At 39.9% G+C, this 11,443-nt stretch overlaps 1 protein-coding gene across 1 annotated transcript in view; it reads left to right on the forward strand.

Moving 5' to 3' along the window:
• Positions 1-7,121, forward strand: part of AOX1 (aldehyde oxidase 1) — a gene marked incomplete at its 5' end in the record, with an annotated part of 81,917 nt that extends 74,796 nt beyond the window's left edge. Inside the window, 7 exon segments of the mRNA XM_084264559.1 lie at positions 91-165; positions 517-569; positions 1,105-1,219; positions 2,248-2,313; positions 3,610-3,798; positions 4,580-4,747; positions 7,022-7,121. Coding sequence (XP_084120685.1) covers positions 91-165; positions 517-569; positions 1,105-1,219; positions 2,248-2,313; positions 3,610-3,798; positions 4,580-4,747; positions 7,022-7,075 — 720 coding nt within the window. The 3' untranslated portion in view covers positions 7,076-7,121.
• Between the last annotated feature and the right edge of the window lie 4,322 nt (positions 7,122-11,443).

Raw genomic sequence — 11,443 nt, forward strand, 5'->3', positions numbered from 1 at the left:
ACTTCACCAGGAGCTTGTACTGCTTTGAAAACTGCAGATAGATTTGGGTTTGTGACTTAGTCAATGACACCCAGCCTTCTCCCTTGCTAGGATGCTTGTCAGATCCTTTGGAAGCGTCTGGACCCTATACGAAAAGACAATCCTAATGGCAAATGGGAAGAATGGGTAAATATCTCTCTTTCTTTCTTACTATTAAATTATGATAAACCCAAAGTCAGAGCTCCCATTGTTGCAGAGGGAGGAAGGGACCTTGCTCTTTGAAGTGAACTTGAAGCAAGGAAAAGAATAAACAGTCTAAAAGCAAGTACTGCAAAAATGTCCTGGTGAATCCGGCCAACTTTAGAGATTTTGCAGTGTCCCTCTTCTTAAAGATATGTCATGTGCACAAGGGTTTGTAAAGCTTTCACTTAGGGCTCTTTTTTCTTTAAAATGTTTTTTAAAGACTCACCTTTTCTTGAAATATTAGGTAAAGAATTTTTAATTTTCTCTCTTTAATAATGAGTATACCTTTTGCAGATCAGTGAAGCTCACAAGCAAAGCATCAGTCTTTCAGCTACTGGCTATTTCAAGTAAGGAGAGACATTAATCTTTTTTAATTTGTTGTCATCAGAGGTGCTACCTTGTCAAGAAATTGCAGGAAGGATAAAACTGTCCCCATTCAATGTTCTCAAGGTTGTATCAGATGCAGCACACAAACCAATAAGTTGGTGGACCAGAGACTGCAGTGTTTAACAAGAAGAACTCTTCAACCTACTTGATTTCAGAAGCACTTTATATCCTTCATTAGCTAGTTTGACAGTTGATGCACTGAGTCTTCTGCAAGGCCAACTACAGTAAGATACACGACTCACATGGAATTTTGTGCCATGACCATCATGGTTTGCAGCCCTCTTATTGTCCCAAATCATCCCACGCAACATATATTTATCAGTGGTGCTACACTCTAGATTGACTACAGAGATCCTATGAAAACAGTTAGCTTACAGTTTATAATATATCACATTATATTATAAACTACTGGTCTCAACAGTGAGGACAAGGGTGGGGGTGGGGGGAATCTTCATCAAATACATGTCATCTGATGGATGTTCTTGCTTCCTCCAGAGGTTATGTTACAAACATGAACTGGGACACAAAGAAAGGCCATGCGTTCCCATATTTTCTCTTTGGAGTTGCATGTTCTGAAGTAGAAATTGACTGTTTGACAGGAGCCCACAAGGTAATGTCTAAAAATACAATGAACTTGTAGTAGAGTTGGGTGAATTTCCCACCATCCTTACATTCGTATGGCTTCTTTTTTCTTTTGCTTTATTTGACTAAGAATAGAGATATAGTCTGTTGGATGTATTCAACAAAATCCAGCAGAAGAATAAATGGCTATAGTGCCTGTTGCAATACAATTTGGTTATAGAAGTATGATGTTAACCAGAAGAACACTATGAGAACAGCAGGAAATAAAGAAGGTTTAATGTTTCTACCATATATGATGACTTTGAAATTCAATTAGACCTTCTGAACATCTCCCTGCAGGTCAGGTCTTTGACAACCCCACCATACCCTCAGTGACAGTCGCCTTTTTATCAATTACATTCAAAACAGTTGGAGCCAGTCACATAATATCACCTATTTCAAAGGGAATTTAGTGCAGAGACAGCTCTCAGTGGTGTTGTATGGAGACAAATCCAGTGTCTTCTGGCTCCTGGGAAAGCAAATTTGGCTGCAATGACTGCCAGACATCTGGTAGCTACATCATGTGTAGCTACACTCCAGAATCGCTAGAGTCTGTGAACCTCCTTAAAATAAAGGAGATTGGGATTTAGGAGGAGGAACCACTGGACCTTGTATAAGAACAGCCCAGAAGACATTATTCCCTGTCCCTTCTGCATAAGGAACTTCTGTTCTAATAACTGTGCTTCCACACTCACAACAAAGCATAAGAAGTTCCTAAACATAATTTCAGGCAATTCAGTTTCCACAGAACAATCAACAAAGCTGTTCTTGAATTCATGATCGTCCTGTTATTTATGGGATGTGCATGACATTCCAAGTTTCAGACGACCACAAAAGCACATTTTCTAGATGAACTTTCCATCAACACAGCATGTCTCAAGTAGCTTTCATGTTTCAGAAGAAATTTGTAATACTTCTGATAATATGTCTTTCACAGATGACTATATATTGTTTAACATCCCTTTGTTGTTGTGTATTTTCACTACAACTTTATAATACCTTTTATTTGTTTAACAGAACATCAGAACAGACATTGTCATGGATGCCTGTTACAGCATCAATCCAGCTATTGATATAGGACAGGTATGAACTTCCATAGTTTTGCTCTACATTACTAATTTTTTTTTACCTAAATGATTGCTGATACCGGTCAATTTAATAGCTACCAAAGCCTATGTGACGCTATCCATTAACACTCAAGGATGCTGTACTGACAGATGTAGCAGTATGTGGTTTTATTTGCAGCTATAAGTAATAATAGGATAAATTTTCTACTTGTTCATCTGAGAAGTGACGAGAAAAGCAGATCCAATCCTTTGGAGATATCCAAAGGATTAGCATCTTGAATCTCCTTATGACTTTTTCCTGATCAATTTATCCCAGAATTACTGACTGAGGGCTAAATGTTAACTGGCTTCACAGCACTGACTTCAGCTGTGGTATAATGAAAAAAGCTATTGAGATGGAACACACCTTTCTTTAATGATCTGTTGTATCTATAGCTTTGTATTACTGTAGACAATGTGCATACCTACAGACAAATTGAATAGTGACACAAGTGGTGTCAACATTTCTAGTTTGTAAATAAGAAAGTAGTGGTGAACTCAGAGTGTAGAAAATATTTGTAATTTCTTTGCAGAATCAAAGGAAATCCTCCTAAAAATATGACCTACATTTAAAAGTCTTTCTTATTCTGTTTATTTATCCTATTACAGGCTCATCCTCATGTATTTGCCCTTTGCATAAAAAATTATATTAATTTTGCAGGTTGAAGGACTGCCAAATTTAACAAATCATTCTTTCTTAGCAGCTTGGTTCTACGTTCACCTCGCACCAATGTTTACATCACTCCTGTCATAGTCCCAATGTCTATTCAGCAGTTGTTCCTTCCTACTCTGGGAAGGCCTGCTGTTTTCTCTTCATATCTTGTTATTTTCTCTTCATATCCAACCTATCATCTATTTGTGTTTGAGATGTTTTTCTCTAGAAGAAATTTCATTAGCTCTCTGCGAATCTTTTTTAGCAAATACGAGAGTGAGCAGACTATTTATGTCATAGTCTCTGGACAAATATCTTCTCACTGGAATTTCTGTGGATTTCACTCAGTTCTCTTTGGCAATTTTGCCAAAGCAAATCAAAGGTAGCTGTACTAGTTATGGTGAGTTTAGCCAGGAATAAGGAAAAGTAGAACTTGAGCCATTGAAAATATTTGTGTAAGTCAGAGAAGGACAGCTTGGTCCTGTCTTAGTCTGTGTTGGCTGATTTCTACTTCTGGAAGGAAATATGTCAGTTCATGTGTAATCTTAAAAAATCAAATTGTATTTGTGCTTTTATCTGACCGAATGAGATGTAAAAGTATACCTTTTTTTCTTTGCTCAGATTGAAGGAGCCTTCATTCAGGGTGTTGGTCTTTATACATTAGAAGAAATCTACTTTTCCCCAGAAGGAGAGCAGCTCAGTCTTGGCCCAGATACATACAAGATCCCTGCCATCTGTGACATTCCTGAGCAGTTCTGTGTCTATTTACTGCCAAATTCATGCAACTCAATTGCTATCTATTCTTCCAAGGTAAACACACCAATCTTACTTAAAATTTTCAAGCACCCCAGGTGTGACAAAGTGTGTGGTTTAACCCCAGGAGGTACCTCAGCCCCACAGAACTGCTCGCCCACTTGCCCTCTGTGGGATGGGGGAGAGAATCAGAAGAGTAAGCAAACTTGTGAGTTGAGATAAAGACAGTTTAAGTAAAGCAGAAGCTGCAGACACACAAGGAAAGCAAATAAAAGTACCAAGCCAAACCCAATACACAAAGGCACAGGAATTTCCAGATATCCACTCCCTATTCTTACAGCCTTGCATGGCGTAAATAAGTAAATGAACTCATTCACATGAAGAAAATACAGGCAAAGGGCACATTTCTTATCAAAATTGGAAAAAAACAGGGGCTAGGGGACCAGTGGGGGTGAGTGTTTTTCTTCCTCTGTTTCATCATGTATAAATAAGTCCACTTGGATATAGAAAAAGGTCATTTATGTGGGAAGTCCTGAGTTATTTCATGCCTTTATAACATGAGCATTGAAGTCCCAGCAGGAAGCTTATTTGACAGTGTAGCTGTATTGTCAATTTTAAAATTAACCCCATCAGCCAGATCCTGGTCTGTGTTTTTTTCTGACTCAAAAGTTCTCAGAGATCCAAGGTATTTGCTGTATCCAAATATGCTAGACAGGACCAAATACTGAGCTGGTCGGATTCAGTATATTTCAGATAACTACAATGAAGATGTGTTGATTTAACTCTCTGCTGTCAGTTTCTAAAGCCAGTGTCTGCAACTGCCTCTCTCCTCTGCCAGGGCGTGGGTGAAGCTGGATTCTTCCTTGGCAGCTCAGTGTTCTTTGCCATAAGAGAGGCGGTGGCTGCTGCACGGAAAGAAAGAGGACTGCCCCTGGACTTCACGCTGAACAGCCCCTTGACTGTCGAGCGGATTCGCATGGCCTGTGGTGATGTCTTTACTGAGATGGTAAGGTTATTTCTGTTCCTTTTGTGAACTAGCAAACTCCTCAATTCACTTTAATCTGAATGGATTGAGCAAATAGACTAAGTGAGCCACATCTTTTCTTCAACATGCCAATTAGGAGAGCTTTGCACTTAATTTTATCAGTGGCACTTTGCTCCACTATGTTGATAGAGAAACCTGAACTAAGGGTCCAGAACGGAGGAGCCTGTGCTGTTTCCTCAGGTGTAATGTTTCCAATTTCTGTATCTCCTTTTATCTAAAAGCCCTTGAAAGTACTTTTCAATGTATTCTTCGTCTTTAGGGTCACTTTACTTGCATCACTATTAGGAGCTATGACTATGTCTAGATACAGAGTAGGTGTGCTCTATCACTCGTCCTCTGCTCCTGGTTCTAGACTTGATTGCACTTTGAACCAAGTATCCCAGTGTCCTCTTTTTCTTCCTTGAAAACAGGGTCAATGTGAATCCAAGTCTTGTCACAACATAGAGTTAGAACATAGGCTGGGTGTACAAGAGCACTCCCAAATAAAACATTTTAGATTTACGTTACCATACAAGCATCACCATTGGCAGTGGCAATCACAGAATCTAAAGGTGTAAATTTAAGATATTTATTGTGAAGACCGAAACTGTCTAGGTCCCAGTTACTTCATATAAGCTCATTTTCTGTGAGAAGTATTCCTAGAGATGATTGAGTGAACACATCTTTGATTTTTATAAAAAAAGCAGAGACTAGCAATGATTATTCCCATTGTACAATCCATTTGCAGCTGGGTTTATGAGAGCCTTCCACCCTGACCTTCAGGTCATGCTAGCTCTTCTTTGTTTTCTGGAACAAAGAGATGTTCAGTAGACACTGAAATGATGGGGCCTAAAGACAATGGATTTTAGACACCCCAGCCTTCTTCCTTGCAGGTTGTGGTGTGGGATTGTTGGTTGAGTTTGACAGATACGCAAGATGCCAATTTTCTTCCTATCTCAGACACAGTAGTTACTTTGTAGATTTGATGTATTGTGCTTTGCCTTTGCTTCCTTCAAAATGAAAATGACAGGAAAAAGTACCTTCATCCTTGCAGTTCTGTCTTTCCAGAGTGGTGCCTTCAATCTCATTGTCTTGTATCTTGCACTTTCCTTGCTAGAAGGGGTTGGCCTGACAGACCAGTAGCCTGGTGGAGAGTACTCATTTTTGTAAGACACCAAGACCTGAGCCAAATCCCCTCCCCCTGTCTGTCCTAGCCAACAATGTTCTTGCAAGATTTTCTTCAGAAGGGAGGGCAAGATGGGACTTATATTCTGACTCTCATCCTTTTGGCACTGTAAAAGTAGATACATCTGGAGTTGCTTAATACATTGTCACTTGCCCAACATGTCTGTTTATTTATAAGTTGAAGGGGAGGAAAAAAAAAGAGTAAAACATAAAAGCAACTATCAAACATAAACTGCAAGAGTTTAGCAGCCATTCTCTGCTCAGTCCACATCCAGTCAGGAAGAAAACTAAACAAACATTTTGGGGGCCTGGAAAATAGGATACACAAGACCAAACTGTGACAGTATGCATTAATTAAAGCTTTCAACTTAACAAGCTCCATGGATCTGAGTTTGAGCAAATGTGTTGTATCCTAGGCTGAAAATGTCTCTACAAAAAGGGATGCACTGTAAGTCAGGTAAACCTGCAGGCCCCTATCTTTTCAACTAGCAACCCCACAGCTTCAAGCTATGTGGAGGCTGGAGCTGTGAAATCCATCCATTTCTTCTTCCTTCTGTGCAGAATATCCAACAGCCAAGTCTTTCACAGTGATAGAACATCTCATTTTAATAGAAATCATTACCAAGATCAAGAACCTTTGTGGTCTAAGTGTTATGCAAAAACTTGGTAACAACTTAGAATTTAAGTAAAGCTCCAGTCTGCTGGAGCTGATGTTTTATCCTCAGAAATGTAGAATTTCCTGGAAAACATCATGGTCTCCATAATTTAACGTAGACTCATTAAACTGTGTTGCATAATGGAAACTCATATGTCAGTTCCTCTAGTCTGAACCTTTTGAGCTGTGAATTCACCTGTGGTATGGAGATACATGCTTAATTACCTGTTCAGTTACAATGGTGCCATTGTTGACTTGAAGTATTTTAGTTGATTTCACAACCTTTTATAACACAAGACACTGTGGATCTATGCATGCAATGACATTTAAATGGCTGCTAAGCAACACACATTTCTGAATTACAGTGTTTTCTTTCCTTTAGCAAAATGATGTGTTTTCTTTATATTTTCTTTCAGATTCCGAAAGATAAACCAGGAACCTATAGGCCATGGGCCATTGATATAGATTAATACTGCTTTCCTAAGTATCAACCAACCAGGTGACCTCTTTAGCCACTTACTGACTGGAAGCATTCCTGCAAGTAGATCTCCAATACTTACACATACAGACATACCCATCTTTGTAGAACAAGTTATAAGCACCTGTTCTGTTGTCCTGACAAGTAAGAAACATCTCTTTTTGAAATATACACTTATTTCTAAACCAAACTGTGTCCCCTGCTACACTGTTGCAGTTCTGGAGTTACCCCATGAATTTCAAAGAATTTGCATGCCATATTGAAAATATCTGCAACAAAAAGCAGATCACAAATAGTACCATTTTGCCACTTCTACTTACAGTTTGAAATTCACAACTGTTATCATAGAATCATAGAATGGTCTGGGTTGGAAGGGACCCTGAGGATCACAGAGCTCCAAACCCCTGCCACAGGCAGGGCCACCAACCTCCAGGCCTGGATCTACACAAGGTTGCCCCATGCAATCTGGCCTTGAACACCTCCAGGGATGGGCATCCACCACCATTCTGAGCAGCCTGTTCCATCACCTTACTACTCTCTCTGTAAAAAACTTTCCCCTAATATCTAATCTAAACCTTCCTTCCTTTAGCTTTAATCCATTCCCCCTTGTCTTGCCATTGTCTATCCTTTTAAAAAGTTGATTCCCCTCCTGTTTGTATGGTTCCTTCAGGTACTGGAAGGCTGCAATGAGATCCCCTGGCAGCCTTCTCTTCTCTAGGCTGAACAAGCCCAGCTCCCTCAGCCTCAGTTAATATCTGCTCTTTCTGTTGTTCTAGTACATGAAAATCCCAAAGATCAGAATTAGACACTGTACAAACTAGTGATGGGAAATGCATCAATATTACAGTAGAGCAGAGATTCAAACAGTATGTACTGCCAAATGTTTTCTAGGCCCTGATAGATTATCACTACCCCAGTGACATTCTAGTATAGTGTTACCCCAGTAACACTCTGCTTCTTGGCAGCCCATCTTAGGCCTGCTCCACACCGTTACATCTCTGAACCACTATTGACTTTGACCTCTCTCAGAGCTGGAATACAGTCACTGCTATTCACTATATTGCCAGCACTCGTTCTTCCTCTCCATTGCCTTACCCAGTTTTGCTCCTTCTTTCCAGCAAAATGGCAAAGTTAGGACATAGTTGATACATTCATCTGTAGGTAAGGAGAAGGCACAAGGTGGGGGAGGTAGGAGGGGTTAAATAGCAGGACGATTCCCAGTACCAACTTTGAGTGAAGTTTGTAACAGAGATTAGTGAGCAAAGATACATGGAGACAGACTACCACATCTGTAAAACTCAAGGTTGTCTTATCTAAAATACTAATTTTGAAATGGGGGGGGCCCATTGCAACCATCAGCCCTTACACATAACAGGTACACAGCAAGTGACCGAGGTGAAAAGGTGGAGGGGAGCAGGGCTGAAACAGTAGAAGTTCCTCCTTAAAAATAGGTGTGTCAGCTCACAGTTTAGCTCAGCTGTGCCATGACTGGCATTCTGACAGACACTGTTTCAGAAAGGAGATTTTAAAGTGATGCAGTGGCAGTTGTATGAACCTTGATGGAGCATTTTCCCATGAGGACAAGTGACTGAAAAGCAAGTGCAAAGGTGTTTGAGAGGGAGAAAAGGAAATGGTTGAGCTAAGGCAATATAGGTATACGTACAAATTGGTATTTGACTTTCATGTTTCATAGTTCAAAGTAATAAACAGTAAGAACACACTTAACATCATCGTTGTGTGCCCAGAAGACTAGCATAAGGAATATCTCTGGAGACACTCAACAAGTATTGCTTTAGTTCAGATCCTGAATGCATTTACATAAACATAAACCTAGACTTTTATTTTAAGGGTGAGAATGCAGGCTTAAATTAGCACAGTATAGAACAAAGCACACATCCTCAACGAAATCATACTTAATCTATATCTGTAAAGGTACAACAAGATCTTATTCCTTCACAAATAGAATAATATTACAAGTAATAAGGGATTGCTAACTTATGTTGGTGAAGTTTTCCTGTTCATTTCTCTTGGTAAATTGTGAGAGACTACAGCTAATGAGAAAAGCCCAACTGGCAATATGCTTTGCAATTTTATGATAGCAAGAACTTCAAGGAGCTGGCAGTGGGAACTATCATGTCTTTGTGTTCCTTTCCTTAAAATGCAATTTTCCTAATCTGTGACTTGTACTCTTGGCTTTTCATTTAATTGTGACTCAGAAAAATGCTGTCATTTTAGAATTGGTACCAAAGCAATCAGTGCCTTGAACAAGTATTTGCAGGACATCCAGCGGTCAATTGAACATCCTCCCTCTGAATGTGATCTCCCTTGGGGTATTTTTGAATGTAGTACTTTGGGAATTCCATTGGGCTGTTAACTGGAATTTGCTTCAATCTGTCTTCAATAAAAGCAAACTTTGTGACACTGTGATGTATAACCAATACTGTTTCTGGGAAAAAATAGTAGCACAAATGTTGTGAGATGAAATCTGGGGAGATCTGGAACTGGATAGATTGTCTGAGGCCAGTTACCTGAGGGGTTCTTAGTGTGTATACATATAGTCTGTACATCTGTATGTGCATATCCCACTAATGGATCTCCATGCTAATCAGTCAGAGGAAGGAAAGGACAAGGCCACTGGTGCTGTTTGTGGGAGCGCAGTGTGTCTCTGTCTGTGTGGCTGGCTGTATTTATATGTGTATATACACGTGTGTTTGCATGTTTTCTTCTTGAGAATACACACTTGGCCTTGCTACTGGTTGGACTTTGGGGAATGGAGCTACATCAGCCTCACCTCTATTGGGCTGATGCAGCCCCCAGCATATTCATCTAAAGAAACTGTATTTACTGTAATTGAGGCTCCCATAGGCATGGAAGAGCCACCTTGTACAACTGAGATAAACTCCATTGTATTCCCAGGTGTGAGTACAAGCACTCTAGCTCCAGAAAGGATGGTGGTTTCATTGCCCATTCATGTGTCCATACATGGCAAGCATATGCTTACTTTTCCCTCGTTTTTAAAGCTTTCTGGTTTTTTATATACCCAGTTTATTTACCCATTCTTGCAGAATGAACAAAACACTGATTATACTACTTCCAGCTTTTACTCTAGTTTTATCCTGTAAGGGTAGTGTAACTAAATGAACGCTGGGTTGGGTGATTGTGCAACACTTGTAGTCCAGGCAAGGACAGCGAAAGGTAAGCAGCCTCACTGGAGAGATGTCCTTACCAGTTGCATAAGACAGCAGGATCAAACACAAGCTAGCCAGTTCTGCTTGGATAAAAGAACTTCATAGGTAAAAGCTAAGATTCTTCTTTTCCAGGCTTTAAGTGTAATCTCCCATTGTAAGGATAGATAAGGAATGCTTATTTGCTTTCCTAAATAGATATATTCAGGGATAAAGTGAAAAAAATTACCAGAATTGTTGTGTTGCCTAGATTGTGAGTGGCTGATGCAAATCACTTAGCACACTGTGTTAAGAACACCAAAGGATAATACTTCCCCTTGCATTCTTCTGAAAAAATTACAGTGTGGCTGAGAAGTGTGACAACCTCTCTGCTAGCTCAGACAAGACAGAAAGATTCACAGCCAAGGAAGCTGTTTCTTGGAATTAAAAAAAGAAATAGGGCTGGGAATGACCTTAATTAAAAGGTTATGGCTGTGGAGGTGACCCCTTTCACCTCCTGAAGCACAGTGACTTGCTCTGCTAATGTACTTGGTCATTTCAAGAGCTCTAGTCAAAGGAGCATTATACTTCACACCTGGTGGAAATTTGGCAGCTGTGTAAGGTCTGGAGGGAAGCCTGTGATCTCTGCTGCAGTCCAGCAGCTCGCCCATTTGGGGAGTGAAGAGCTGAGCAGCAGTTGCATCTTCTGTATCATGGAAGGTATGTTGCATGTTATAGTCAGTCTGGTACACGTTGCTAGTTATGTGTTGGTGTGTGAGTTTGGTAGTGTATGTTTTTTAAACAGGATTTAAAGGGCCTACCCTAGCATACTGATTTTGTTCATGCTGTCTGCTAACAGACAGGCTGCTCTACAGCCTGAAGATAGGATGAGACCTGTTGTTACAATTGCTAGTGAAAGAAGCTGTGTTTTAACTGCAGTGGAGTTGGCCTGTGCTTCTGGAACCAGGGAACTTTGCTCTATGTCAGATGTGAATATATGAAGTCTTTGTAAGGTGATGTTACCAGCAGGATCTGAGGAAAGAATATATTACAACTGTAGTAATAGATCAAGGACCTAATAACACATCAGGCATAGCATTAACAACAGCATGAGATTAGAATTGCAAATTCTCATGAGCTTTTATAACTTACCTATGTGAAAAAGAGACCTAGTAAACATGTAGAAGGTGTGATAG

The sequence above is a fragment of the Gallinula chloropus genome, assembly GCF_964237585.1.
Source record: "Gallinula chloropus genome assembly, chromosome: 5".
Lineage (NCBI taxonomy): Eukaryota > Metazoa > Chordata > Aves > Gruiformes > Rallidae > Gallinula > Gallinula chloropus.